The 13,799-nt window shown below is 62.1% G+C and overlaps 1 protein-coding gene across 3 annotated transcripts; it reads left to right on the forward strand.

Moving 5' to 3' along the window:
* Positions 1–800: 800 nt before the first annotated feature.
* On the forward strand, positions 801–13,775 carry Ano8 (anoctamin 8). Of its 3 annotated transcripts, XM_026389819.2 has the most exons (19): positions 801–1,386; positions 2,127–2,237; positions 2,364–2,496; positions 2,678–2,816; positions 2,889–2,985; positions 3,622–3,738; positions 3,816–3,943; positions 4,040–4,201; positions 4,504–4,656; positions 4,760–4,886; positions 4,972–5,027; positions 5,134–5,208; positions 5,389–5,520; positions 5,947–6,756; positions 6,994–7,185; positions 7,308–7,439; positions 7,527–7,637; positions 9,066–9,732; positions 10,571–13,775. In XM_026389819.2, exons 1-19 carry the CDS (start codon positions 1,281–1,283, stop codon positions 10,930–10,932), a joined length of 3,810 nt encoding a protein of 1,269 aa, XP_026245604.1. In that variant the 5' UTR covers positions 801–1,280; the 3' UTR covers positions 10,933–13,775. The 3 variants fall into 3 exon arrangements, with proteins under 3 accessions (XP_026245604.1, XP_026245605.1, XP_077652469.1); XM_026389820.2 differs by lacking the exon at positions 5,389–5,520; XM_077796343.1 differs by having other exon boundaries at positions 9,066–10,661.
* The last annotated feature ends 24 nt before the right edge of the window (positions 13,776–13,799 follow it).

Here is a 13,799-nt window from a genome sequence, read left to right on the forward strand (position 1 = left end):
TAACCCAGGACAGCGCTGAACAGCAGAATAAATCGCTGATGGTGGAATTCCAGGCACTGAGTGGGCGGGGTCTCGGGAGCGCCTTCGCACGGCCAATTCTCTGGTTCTCGATCAAAGCGGACGGGCGGCTCATCTGCAATTCGGGAAAAATCTGGCAGGTTAGAGTTGTAAATCTCTCATGTCCCGCCCTGCTCAACTTTTTCACTTAAAAAAGGAATAAACGATGACACTCTCCATCTCTGGTGATTCCGTCTGTAACAAGTATACATCAAATGCCTGTGTGTGCCAGGCATTGAGAACCAGATTGTGCTCCTGCCTTCCTCGGGTTCTCGCCCAGATGGAGCGGGCTATTCAGGATGGTCAGGGATCGCGAAACAAGACAAAAGAGGCGATGCCTAGGGCCGGGAGTGTAGCTCAGTGGTAGAGCGCTTGCCTAGTCTGCACGAGGCTCTGGATTTCATCCCCAGCACCGAAGGGGTTAGAGAAAACAGGACAGCCAACTAAATGTGAATTTTGAATAAACAACGAACACTGTTTTAGTATAACTGTATCCTATGTAACGTTTAAGATGTAACTAAATGTAAACTTAAGAGCACTACTTTTATTTGCTATTACTAATGGATCCCCTCAAAGGAGCTTACATTCTGAAGGGAGTAAGGATTAACCAGGAGAAGAGAACGCGATGGGTGTCCTCCAGCTAAACAGCACGTGCAAACACCCTGAGGCAGCACCTGCTGTAATTATTTATTCACCACCCTGCTAGGTGGTTATTGTTCTCAGGAATCTTCCCTGACCAGGCCGCCTACTCCCACGTCCTGCCACAGTCAAATCACGCCCATCTAAGATTTCAAGTCGGGTCTGTGAATTCTGTAGCTTGCAGATGGGCAAACAGGCTCCAAGGCGGAAACGAAGGTGGAGAGGTAGGGCCACTTTGGAAAATGCACCCTCGGTGCGGGCGGGCAGGAGCACCAGAAATCGAAGTGGGCGGGCGAGAATAAAACTCGGAAAACAACACGGGCGGCTACAAGAACCAGAGAGCCAGGCAGGCGGGCAGGATTGAGAACTGGAGAGTGACGCGCGGCGGGCGGGGAAAGAGAATCCAGGTTCGGCTCGGGCGGCGACGAGAAGCTGCGCTCGGGCGCGCGAGGACGGCGACCGGCGCGGGCGGGCGCGGCCTTTGTCTCCTCCTCCCGCGCGCTCGGCGGCGGCACTGGCCCCATGAGTCCGCGGCCCCCCGGCGCCCGAGCCGCCCGCAGCCCCTAACCTGACCTGTCCTCGCCATGGCCGAGACTGCCTCGGGCGCCGGGGGCACGTCCCTGGAGGGAGAGCGCGGCAAGAGGCCCCCGCCGGAGGGCGAGCCCGCAGCCCCTGCGTCTGGAGTTCTGGGTATGTGTGCGGCGGCTGGAGCGGACTGGGTTGCAGGTGCCTGGGGTGCGCGCGTCGGCTGGGCAGGGAGGAAGATTGGGGTCAAATGTCCCGGGCCTGGTGTCTGGCGGAGGGGCCCGCTCCTCCCAGCACTGCGGCTGCGGCCCGGCGGGCGGGGCTGGGGCCGTGCAGCGGGCGGGGGTCCCAGCGCAAAAACGCGGACACGCCCCTCCAAAGAGCCCCGGCCTGGGGCTGAGTCTTGCCACCCCTGGGCTGAGGGATCACCGCCAGGCTGGAATGCGCTAGCCTCTCCGTGGAGAATACAGAATCACATGGTTCTGGGTTCGAATCCCAGCTCGGCTGTGTGACCTTGGGTGCGTGACTTAAACACACTGGGCCTCAGTTTCCTCACCTGTGAAATGGGGGTAAGAACCGCGCCCAACTCATGGGGCTGCTGTGAGGACGCGCTGTCATAATGTGGTGAAGCGCTCAGGGCTGCTAGTGGGCGCCCCATCGATTGTGGTTCGGTAGGCGGAGCTGGGCCTCAAGAATGAGTAAGATTTGTAAGGGAGGACCTGGGGGAAGGGCATTCCTGGAGAAGGGCCTGGCTGGTGCAAGGACGTGGAGAGAGGAAAACGAACCGAGCTTGAAAGTCAGGCTGAGTGCTGGAGAGCTCGGTGGGGGCCGGAGGGACTGAGACTTGAGGCCAAGTCTGGGTCCAGGTGTGACCTCACCCAGACCTGCCACACCGCTCCCCCCAGATAAGCTTTTCGGGAAGCGGCTCCTGCAGGCGGGTCGCTACCTGGTGTCCCACAAGGCATGGATGAAGACCGTTCCCACGGAGAACTGTGATGTGCTGATGACCTTTCCAGGTACCCACTCCCGCTGCCACTGCCCAAAGGCAGCTCTCCTGAGCTCAGCTTCCCATAGTGGGAATATGTAGGTGGTCTTGGGGTCCCCTCTTGGCAAGAGCCATCGGTCCCTGTGCCCCCTGGCAGACACCACTGATGACCACACGCTGCTATGGCTGCTGAACCACATCCGTGTGGGCATCCCTGAGCTCATCGTGCAAGTCCGCCACCACCGCCACACGCGTGCCTACGCCTTCTTCGTCACAGCCACATATGAGAGGCGAGTCCCCTGTCTCTGGCCTCTTGCTGACCCTGCCACCCGGCCCCCTGCCCTTCCAAGAGCCAACCATGCTATCCAGCCACCCTGCATTTGTACCAAGAAGCCACCAGGTGTGTGTCCTTAGATCCAGGATGGTGGGGCGGGGCCTCTCTGTGAGCCCATCTCCTCTGCCCTCCTGCAGCCTCCTCCGAGGGGCCGACGAGCTGGGTCTGCGCAAGGCTGTGAAGGCCGAGTTCGGTGGGGGCACCCGCGGCTTCTCCTGCGAAGAAGACTTCATCTATGAGAATGTGGAAAGTGAGCTACGCTTCTTCACATCCCAGGTCAGGCCCGTCCCACGTGGGTGGCCCAGCCTTGGGGTGCTGCTCGGAGAGCTCACAACCTCCTCCCAACAGGAACGCCAGAGCATCATCCGCTTCTGGCTGCAGAACCTGCGTGCCAAGCAGGGAGAGGCGTTGCACAACGTGCGGTTCCTGGAGGACCAGCCAATCAGTGAGCGAGGCGGGGCCAACACCACAAGCACAGGCCTAGAGCTGGGCAGGGTCTCAGAGGACAATCTAGGGGGTAGAAGGATGGGGTCTGTTTCCATCCAGTCAGGGGTTAGTAAAGGGTTGGCAGCCATTGAGCTTAAGGGGCATAGTCCCAGTTACCAGGATCAGGCCCCTCAATGAGTTGAAGGGGCGTGGCCTTTGTGAAGGGGTCGGGCTTATCCCCTAGGAGGCAAGTCCAGGCTGCGCCCTTTTCTGGAATAAGGGAGAGGCAGGACCATGGACAGCGCTCCGTGTACTATGGCCTTGGTTTCTCTAGGAAAGGTGCCGACACAAATTCATTCACCCTCTGATGCCAGCTTATGCCATTCCTTAGGGTCACAAACTAAAGCCAAATGGTTTTACTTAAAAACATGGTCCCCTATGGGGGCTATAACCTTCCCTGTCTGCCCCTGCATCTCCCAGATTCCAAGGGGGAAGCGGATATTCCGTCCATCCAGAACTTCTTCCCTGGGAAGAGCCTCTGTGGGTTTAAGAGCAAGCCAAAAGCTGTGACTGTGGTTCCAGCCAAGGAAGGCCAGTCCGTCTGGCTGGGAGCATGGTTGAGTAGCTGGGGTCACTTGTGCTCCTCTCCCCACAGTCCCGGAGCTGGCAGCCCGGGGGATCATCCAGCAGGTGTTCCCGGTCCATGAACAGCGCATCCTGAACCGCCTCATGAAGTCCTGGGTGCAGGCTGTGTGTGAAAACCAGCCTTTAGGTGAGGTCCCGGGCTGGGGGGGGACAGGGGTCCCGGGAGGCAGGTGGAGGTGACTGGGACTCCCCCTCGCCTGGCAGATGACATCTGTGACTACTTTGGTGTGAAGATTGCCATGTACTTTGCCTGGCTGGGCTTCTACACGTCAGCAATGGTGTACCCCGCTGTCTTTGGCTCTGTCCTGTACACGTTCACGGAGGCTGATCAGGTATCAGACCAGGGCTGGGTGGAGCTGGGGGTCCCAACACACTCCCCTTCCTGGGCTAGCTCGCCCGATGGCTTGGCTCTCCTCTGCCACCCACAGACAAGCCGGGATGTGTCCTGCGTGGTCTTTGCACTCTTCAACGTGATCTGGTCAACACTGTTCTTAGAGGAGTGGAAACGGAGGGGGGCAGAGCTGGCCTACAAGTGGGGAACACTGGATTCACCTGGGGAAGCTGTGGAGGAGCCACGTCCCCAGTTCAGGGTCAGTCCAAGGTTGGGTTGAGGAATTCAGAGAACCAGGTAAAAGCGAGCGCATGGTGGAGACGCCGCAGGAGCAAGCACGACGGTGGCCTGGGCTGCGCCAGAGGCAGCATGTGTGTGGGGGGGCGTGCTCCTGGGGGGAGGTGTGGAAATTGGATTTGAGGAACTAGAAAGGGTGCACGAGGGGGGTGTACCCCAAGAACAAAGGCGTCGTGGAGGGAAACTGAGTTTGGAGAATCAGAAAGGGCAGATAGGGCAGAGGTGACCCCTGCTGTCTCACGCTGGGCTGGCCACCTCCCCCAGGGCGTGCGCCGCATCAGCCCCGTGACCCGCGCTGAGGAGTTCTACTACCCGCCGTGGAAGCGGCTGCTCTTCCAGCTGCTCGTGAGCCTGCCGCTGTGCTTGGCCTGCCTGGCCTGCGTCTTCTTGCTCATGCTGGGATGCTTCCAGCTGCAGGTGACCTGAGCCCCTCTCCCTGGCCTTAGCCCGACCCGCTGACCACTCGCCCAGCCCTGCCTGAGCCCCCCCCAGCCCTGTCACCAACCTCCTGGTCCCGCAGGAGCTGGTGCTGAGTGTGAAGGGGCTTCCCCGTCTGGCCCGCTTCCTGCCCAAGGTCGTGCTGGCCCTGCTGGTCAGCGTGAGCGCGGAGGGCTACAAGAAGCTGGCCGTCTGGCTCAACGACATGGGTATGCTCTGCCAGGGGAGTCCCGCTGGGGTCCCACCTGTCTTGGGCGGCCAGGGTGGCCCCTCACACTCCTCCTCGGCCCCTAGAGAACTACCGGCTAGAGAGCGCCTACGAGAAGCACCTCATCATCAAGGTCGTCCTGGTGAGTGGCCTCCAAGGAAGACCGCAGGGGACGACAGAGAGGCTGGGGGCAGGGGGCGTGAGAGGAACTGCGAGTGACACCGCCGCCTGCCCCCTGCCCCCTGCAGTTCCAGTTTGTCAACTCGTACCTGAGCCTCTTCTACATCGGCTTCTACCTCAAGGACATGGAGCGCCTCAAAGAGGTGAGCCTCTGGCTCCCGCGGCAGCCCGGGGGGCCGGACCTGGCACACGGGGTCCACGGGCTCTCCAGCCGCTCCTCCCCCCTCCATCCTTCTCTCCTCTTTGTTCGTCCGTCCGTCTGTCCTCTCTCTGCCTGTCACCCCCCCATCTGTCTGTCCATCTGTCCGTCGGTCCCTCCACAGCTCCTGCTCGTCCTGTCCCTGTCCCAGAGCCTTGAGCGGCAGCTGCGGGCGGTGCTGGTCCCGCTCGTGGCCCTGCGGTTCCGCCTGCTCCTCCTCTCCCTCCGGGGCCTTCTGCTCTCGGCCCGGGCCAAAGTACGGGCAGGTGGCGAGCCCCTGCCAGGGTGGGCAGCATGGCCATGCTGGGGACCGGGCACGCCAGGCTGAGGGCGCATGCTCAGAGGGGCCTGGGGCTCTGGTGGCCTAGCATAGGCAGAGGGGGCCCCGCCAGGCCCTGGGCACTGGCTGAGGCCTCGTCGGGGTGGCAGTGCCCCGTGCCTGCCCTGTGGGTTGGCTACGTGCGCTGTGGTGAGCTGGGCTGTGGCAGGTGAATGGTGGCTGGGTGCTGGGGGCCTCTGTGTCCAGGGACATCCAGAGGGGCAGAGTTAAGAACTGGGCTCCGTGTGTGCACCTGGGCACTTGCTCCCGGAAGGTGCTCTGGAGGGTGGGTGCCCTGTTCTGGTGCCCGGGCCTCCCGCCTGTCCCCCATGCAGCCTCTCTCCACTCCCCTCCCGCCCCCAGATGCTGGCCACGCTGCTGATCACCCGCCAGTTCCTCCAGAATGTGCGTGAGGTCCTGCAGCCACACCTGTACCGTAGGCTGGGTCGTGGCCAGCTCGGTCTGCGGGCCATCTGGGAGCTGGCCCGAGCCCTGCTCGGCCTGTTGAGCCTCCGGCGCCCTGTGCCTCGCCGCCTTGAAGCCCAGGCCGACGAGGGCAGTGGCGGCGGCAGTGGGGGGGGCCGCAGGTGTCTCAGTGGGGGCTGCGGGGCACCTGAGGAGGAGGAAGAGGCCACAGTGGAGCGGAGACCAGCCGGAGAAGGTGGGGAGGTCAGGGACGGGCCCCGGGGGGGCAAGGAGGAGGCAGAAGAGGAGGAGGAAGAGGAGGAAGAAGAGGAGGAGGACGAGGACGAGGGCGAGGAAGGTGGCCTTCTGGACTGTGGGCTCCGCCTGAAGAAGGTCAGCTTTGCTGAGCGCGGGGCGGGGCGGCGCCGGCCGGGCCCGAACCCAGAGGCCCTCCTGGAGGAGGGCAGCCCCACCATGGTGGAGAAGGGGCTGGAGCCGGGCGTGTTCACACTGGCCGAGGAAGACGACGAGCCTGAGGGTCCTCCTGGCAGCCCTGAGCGAGAGCCCCCAACCATCCTGCTCCGTCGGGCCGGGGGCGAGGGCCGAGACCAAGGGCCTGATGGAGGCCCAGACCCAGAGCCTGGCTCTGGGGACTCTGCCGGGAGGCAGAAGAGGCAGAACCGGTCATCTTGGATAGACCCGCCTGAGGAGGAGCCCTCGGCCCAGTTGACCCAGGCAGAGCTGGAGAGCTGCATGAGGAAGTACGAGGTAGGCAGCGGCAGGGCTGGAGGCCATCGGGCAGGGCTGAAGGCCATCGGGCAGTGGGGCCCTTGATGGCTGGGAGCTGCAGAACGGGAGCCCAGGACGAATGTCCAGCTGGGTGGGCAAGGCCTCTCGCCCAGTCTGAGGCCAAAGATGGAGAGAGACCCTGGTCCACGAGGGGGGATCCGAGGGAGGGGGCTGGCGGAGGAAGGTGGCCTGAGAGCGCCCGCCCCCGCCCCGCAGGACACCTTCCAGGACTACCAGGAGATGTTCGTGCAGTTCGGCTACGTCGTGCTCTTCTCGTCCGCCTTCCCGCTGGCCGCGCTCTGCGCCCTGGTCAACAACCTCATCGAGATCCGCAGTGACGCCTTTAAACTGTGCACGGGCCTGCAGCGGCCCTTCGGCCAGCGCGTCGAGAGCATCGGCCAGTGGCAGGTGGGGCAGGGGCAGGCCAAGGGCTCCTAGCTGAAGGTCCAGGGGAAACTTGGGTCCAGCCGGGAGGAGCGGGGGTTTGGAGAGGCCGCTGGACCTCCTCTGAGATCCCCGCCCCCCTGCAGAAGGTCATGGAGGCCATGGGCGTGCTGGCGATCGTGGTGAACTGCTACCTCATCGGCCAGTGCGGGCAGCTGCAGCGCCTCTTCCCTTGGCTGAGCCCGGAAGCAGCCATTGTGTCCGTGGTGGTGCTCGAGGTGGGGGCTGGCGACCTGGTGGGGGAGCCGGGCGGCAGGCAGGAGGGCGTCCCCGGAGCCTGTAGCCTCCTCTTCGGATCCCCACAGCACTTCGCTCTGCTCCTCAAGTACCTCATCCATGTGGCCATCCCCGACATCCCAGGCTGGGTGGCCGAGGAGATGGCCAAGCTCGAGTATCAGCGACGAGAGGCCTTCAAGGTAGGTAGGCTGGGAGGAGCTGCTTCCTAGGACCTGTCTGCTGGGCGGGCGTCCCTGGCAATGGCTCTCTGCGGCCAAGTCCCTAGGAAGAGGGGAAACGTGCAGAGAGGTACAAAGCCTGGAACGATAGTCGGCTCTCAGTTCCCCTGGGTTCCGCACCCAAGGACGCCACCAGTGCGGACCCCCAGCGTCCTAAAACATCCCTCACATCTGGGCTGACCACACAGACTCCCACCCACCTCCTTCCTTGCTTGGTTGTTTTGAGATGGGGTCTCAAACTCCTGGGCTCCAGCGGTTCTCCCGCCTCAGCTTCCCAAGTAACTGGGACTCCAGGCACCCACCACTGTGCCCAGCTGAGACTGTCGTGATTCCCCAAGCAATGCAGAATACAACGGTGGACAGTGCGTCTACACGGGATTGCTTTTCTAAGTCACCTAGAGACGATTTAAAGTGGACAGGGGTTGTCCGTTGGTTCTGTGCAAACACTGTGCCATTCTTCATTAAGGACTTGCCTGTCCACAGATTTGGCATCAGCGGGGGTCCTGGAGCCAGTGCCCTGCAGATACTGAAGGATGACTGTCACTAGGCCTGGGTCCCTTTCGGTATCTCCATGGCATCCAAACCCACCAGCCCCCTGAGAGCTTCCTGTCTGGGGCCAGGGGCATGGTGGATGCTTCCTAGGAGAGGTCCAGCCTCTTCCATATTCCTCCAAAAGCTACAGAGGGGCCGAGGAGCTCCGTGGCATCTTCGATGCAGACCTCTCCTGGAAGGCGGGAATGTCCCAAATCTGCGCTGTCCAAGTAGCCCCAAGCAACAGGTGGCTAAAGAGCACTTTGAAATGGGGCCGGGCGGGGGGGGGAATGAGGAACTCATTTGATTTTATATTAAAAAAAAAAATCAAAACATATTTTTTTCTTTTCGTGCAGTGCTGGGATGGAACCCAGGTCCTTACACATACTGGGCAAGCGCACTGCCACTGAGCCGCTCCCCCACCCCTTGACGAATTGTAATTAATTTAAAGTCACACTGCTCCAGTCCAGGCTCTCTTGTCCTGCTGGTTCTCCAGAAAGCAGGGCCCAGTCCCAGTATTTTTTTACATTCTTCCAGTTCCTAAGACACTGTCTGGCTTGTGGCCAGGGACAGAGTTGGTGGCCAGTGAACATTTGTTTTCTTCTCAATTCTCAGAAAGCAACGGCTTGGGTCCAGGGATGCAGTTGGTGCCCAATAAACATTTGGATCCCTTCCCGCTTCCCCAGAGAGCCCCAGCTTGGGTCCAGGCATCCTGCTGGTGCCCAATAAGCGTCTGGATCTCTCTCTAGTGGGGAGCCCCAGCCTCCATGGAGGGATTCAGCTGGCTGTTTCTGCAGAGTCCGCGTGGCCTGGCCATCCCTGCCTTCCTGGCCCTTAGCTGTGTGCTTCTGCCCACAGAGACACGAGCGCCAGGCCCAGCACCGCTATCAGCAGCAGCAGCGGCGGCGGCGGGAGGAGGAGGAGCGCCAGCGCCACGCGGAGCATCATGCCCGCAGGGAGCGCGATACCAGTGGCCGGGAGGAGGCCAGGGCTGAGGGCACTGGGCTGGACCCGGCCACCTCCGAGAAGACCTCTGCCAAAGCCAAGGGTGGCGGAGCGGGCAGCCATGGGCCTGAGCGGCCCAAGCGCCCGGGGTCCCTGCTGGCACCCAACAATGTCATGAAGCTGAAGCAGATCATCCCGCTACAGGGCAAGTTCCTGTCATCAGGGGCCACGTCCTCGCTGGCCGGCACAGGGACTGGCCCTGCCACTCGGCAGCCCTCTGCCCAGTCACCCACCGGCAGTGACACCCGCCTACCGGCCTTCCTCAGCTTCAAGTTCCTCAAGTCGCCCGAGACCCGAAGGGATCCGGAGCGCAGCCACTCGCCACCCAAGGCCTTCCACGCCGGCAAGCTCTTCCCTTTTGGCGGGACCCGGGCTGAGACCGGGTCCAACGGGGCGGGCGGGCAGGCCCGACAGGACGGGACCCCCAGCGGTGGCAGCGGCCGGGCCCAGAGGAGTGGGCCAGCGGACGAGGCCTCAGCTGAGGAGCTGGAAGCCCCCCGGCCCGAAGAGGAAGGCTCAGGTCACAAGCTTTAACTCGGGGGTGGGGACGCTGGGCCCGGCTTAGGGGGTAGGGGTGGGGTGGCCAGGCCTAGGGAGAAGGGCTGAAGGGGACAGAGGAGGCCCCGTCTTTGGTACTGGTAGGGGACCTGGGTCAGTGGGACATGGAGCCTCTAAGTCAAGCCTGCTCAGTCTCTGGGACCCTGGAGAGCCCGGAGCCCTGTGCCTGACCCTCCTCACACCCCAGGGAGGGACGCCAAAGCCCCCTGTCTAGTACCCCTCCCAAGGCACCCCCACCATGCTCTGGTGCCAAGAGAGGTGAGGGAGGCCCTTTACCTCCTGGCCCACCCTCTCCTGCTCCCATGCCCGGCTCACTCTGGGGGACTGGACCCCCCCCAGACCTCTATGCAAATCCCCAGCCTGCAGCCCAGGGGTTCAGGAAGGACTTCTTTGGAGGTGGAGGCTGGGGCTGCCCACCCAGGGCACTGGGTTACAGGCTGCACCCAGTTTAGTGCAGAGCCTTGGCACGGGCCCCATCCCAGGACCCCTACCACTTTGCCTGCCCCAACCCTAGTCTGGGGGGTCCAGTAGCCTGATCCCCAGGTCTCCTGAGAGGTGGCAGCTGCAGTACAAGGGCATAGGTCAGAAGTCAGAGGGACTTCCTCAGACTCCCCTCCCTGTGCCTGGGAGAGGCCAGGGATGCAAAGTCGCCCAGGGGAGTTACCCACCCCGTCTCTGATCTGAAGCAATAAGGCCTTTCACGTGCCTGGAAGCCGGGAGGGAGCGCGGGCAGGGTCGCCCACCTCGTGGGGTCTGGCGGGGGCGGCATGCCCCCGGAACGGCCCCTCTCGCCTCCGCAGGGACAGCGCTGGCCCTCGCGGGCGCCCCTGCCCTCCGCACCCGCCGCAGCCGGAGCCCCGCGCCGCCGCCGCCAATACCGCTGTCCCGGCCCCCGACGCCACCCGCCGGCTGCTGGCAATGGGACGGGCCTTGGGGCTGCGGGGGCGAGGGCGCCGCCCCCCGCCAGGCCCCGCCCGCCGCTGAGTGCCCCCCCTGTGCCCTCCCGGGCCCCCCTCCAGCCCTGCAGCCGCTGCCCGGGGACGCCAGCTTCTACAGCCTCCCGCCCCCGCCGTTGCCACTCACCTCCGAACCCCCGGGGGCGCCCTCGCCCAGCCCCAGCCCCAGCCCCCAGGCCGTGTGCTGGCCCAGCGGCTGGCACTAGCCCCGCGCCCTGCCTTCCTCTTCTCGTTTGCAATATCAGTCATTATCGGGGCGGCAACGCGCTTTGCCCTGCCCTCCGTCCCCAGCCACAGCCACCAGTATTGGCCGCCCCATCAGGGCGGGTTCCCCTATCTGCCGTTTTCCTTTCGACCAGGATGGGGGAAGCGAAAGGAAACCCCAAAACCAATAGAGAACACACACAGAATAGGCGATTATTTATTTGTTTTTAATTTATTTTGTCATATTTTTGTAAAACGGCAGAAATGCAATAAAAAGTATATTTCAACAGTGCCAGAGGTCAGAGCAAGTGGAAGGGGGCTTGGGAGCCCTGGGGACTAGGACCTGCCACAGGCTGACTTGACGCCCAGGGGCCTCCTCCCAAGAACTGGGTCTCGAGGCCACGGATGGAAAACTCCAGGCTGTGCCGCCTGTGTCGGCCCAGATCTGGGGGCTGACTTGGGCCCGGGAGCCCTGGGGCGGGGCTGCGGGGCCTCGCTCAGGTCAGGTTCGGGCCACCCGACAGGAGGCCAGCTCAAGATGCTGAAAGGATTCAGCCATAGTTCTCAGCCTCAAACAGGGACAGAGGGGTGACACGGTCCTCTCAGCTGCGTGCGTGTGTGTGTGTGTAAGAGGTGCATTTTCTGGCACAACTGCCTCCTGGGAAACCAGGGACAGTGGGAAGAACATGGGACATAGAAATCAATCGGAAGGCACCTGGCACCCCAGCCCTGCAGTCCCAGAGTCATGGTATTGAGAGGATGGTGCACTTGGGGGTGCCCAGAACAGACACAGATTGGCATCAAGGAACAGCCAGGATGTCCCATGAAGGGACGAATTCCAGACAGGGATCACTAGGATTTGTGGACATGTGACTTAGGGACAGGAACACTGCCTGCCAGACCCTCACATTCATCTGGGAAAATGACAAGTACATCCCCCTACCAAAGCTAAAGGATTAGACCCTCACGTGGCCACACCCCAGGGGAGCCAGTTGACAAAGCGGCCCTTCAGGGAAACCTGAAGGCATGGCTCACTGGAGCCAGGATGGCAGCCTGTAGCTGAGGGAGAGGCACAGGAAGGCAGTCTGGACTTGGGGACATCAGGGCAAGGAGAGTCCCAAAGGCAGGGGTGGGGAGCAGTGGCTGGCTCAGGCCTGGGCTCCTCCTGAGGGCAGCAGGAGCTGTGGGGGGCCGTGTACCTAGGGAGGCCACAGGTGGGCAGGGCACTGGGAGGAAGCGCCCCAGGAATCAGTCGGTGCAGGAGACAGGCCCAGCTCAAAAGGGGACTCAGAGGCCTTGGGAGGGGTGTGCTGCCTAGTGCCATGCTGTCTCCTGGTCTTTGAAGTCCTGCCATTTTAACCACTGACCAAGTGACACCATAAATCTGCCGGGTCAGAACCACCCCTGGGACTGGGGATTCCCAACTGGTCTGGAAGTCGGGGGAAGGGGGACTTGCCACTCCCCTTGCCTTGATCCGCAAGGCCAAGGTCAAGCTTCTGTTCCTGACTGGCTGCCCAGGGCTTGCAGGGACCTTACAGAATGCACCTGCCTTGGTACAGACACCAAGCTGAGAGCTGGGGTCAAGGCATCTGGGCATCGAAGCACAACTGGGTTGCTGTGCTGGCCTGGTTCAGTCATTGGTGCCAACCCAGCACCATCTGCCCCAAGAGAGTTGAGCAAGGCCCCAGGGTAACTGCTGGGGGCAGGCACACCTTCCCCAACCACCCCCTCAGATCCAGGGCCTACCCCACCCCCAACTCCCCGAAAACTCAGCACTGAGTCACACCCCCGGTTACAGGGCAGCAGGGGTAGAAGGAGCAGACGCCCAGGCCAAGTGCTCAGGGAGGCGAACCTTCTACCCAGAGCCAAACCACCCTCTACGTGTCCAAGCTCAGTCCCAATCCCAGCCCAGCTAGTGAAGGGACCCCTGGAGAGGCCAGGAAGCATACTGACTAGAACTCCTATCTGACTTGGGGTCCCATGAGGCCAGGCTACCTGGGTTGGCAACACCTGCTAAATGTCATTCTGATGTCACCAGAGGCCCTCAGAGCCCAGGCCCCCAAGCAAGACTGGGCCATCTCCACAGTGGATGGTGGGCATGGGGCCCTGCATGGTAGTGTCCTGGATGTGAGCTGACCCCAGCTCCACTTTTGGCACCATAGACTGTCTCTCAGAGATGGCCTGGTCCTCGAGGACACCTTGACAGGTAGGCAGAGGGGTTGGTCCGAGTGGGTCTTGGCCTTGAGCATGGCGGCTGCAGCAGGCTCACGAGAGGATGTGGCTGGTCCCTGGGGCCCCAACACAAGGGGCCCCTCTTCTCTTGGTGATGACAGGATGACTCTCAGGGGCTCCGTCCTCCAGGGGCGAGGAGTGTGGAGCAAAGACTCGAGGTCGAGTAGGAAAGATCCTTTTATTGGGGAGGACACGGAGCACTCTAGTCCATGATAAAATGACTTAAGAGGAAGATCCAGTAGGGCGACTTCTCCCCTGCCCGCCTGCTCACAGGGAGGACTGGGCATGGCTACCTCCCGTGGCAGTGGAGACCAGGTGAGTCTCAGAGGCCTGGACTGGTCAGCAGGGAGGGAGAAGGCTGCTCAGCTGTCCGGGAGAGCCAGGCCTAGGGCCTGGCCCCCATCCCTGCCACCCGGCCACAGAACCCCCTGGCTCTACACCCTAGAGACATAGTTTCTCAGGACAGGGGACCTGGACAGGGGAAGGGTGAAAAACAATGTTTTTTAAAAAGCATCTATCGACATCACACTACTGAGTCTGACGTCCCCTTTAACCAACGCTTGATACATGTTACAGCATAAATAAAAACTCAAGGAAAATAAATACATCGGCTCCTATGAGGTTGGAAGTGGTGTGG

The sequence above is a fragment of the Urocitellus parryii genome, chromosome 3 (genome assembly GCF_045843805.1).
Source record: "Urocitellus parryii isolate mUroPar1 chromosome 3, mUroPar1.hap1, whole genome shotgun sequence".
NCBI lineage: Eukaryota > Metazoa > Chordata > Mammalia > Rodentia > Sciuridae > Urocitellus > Urocitellus parryii.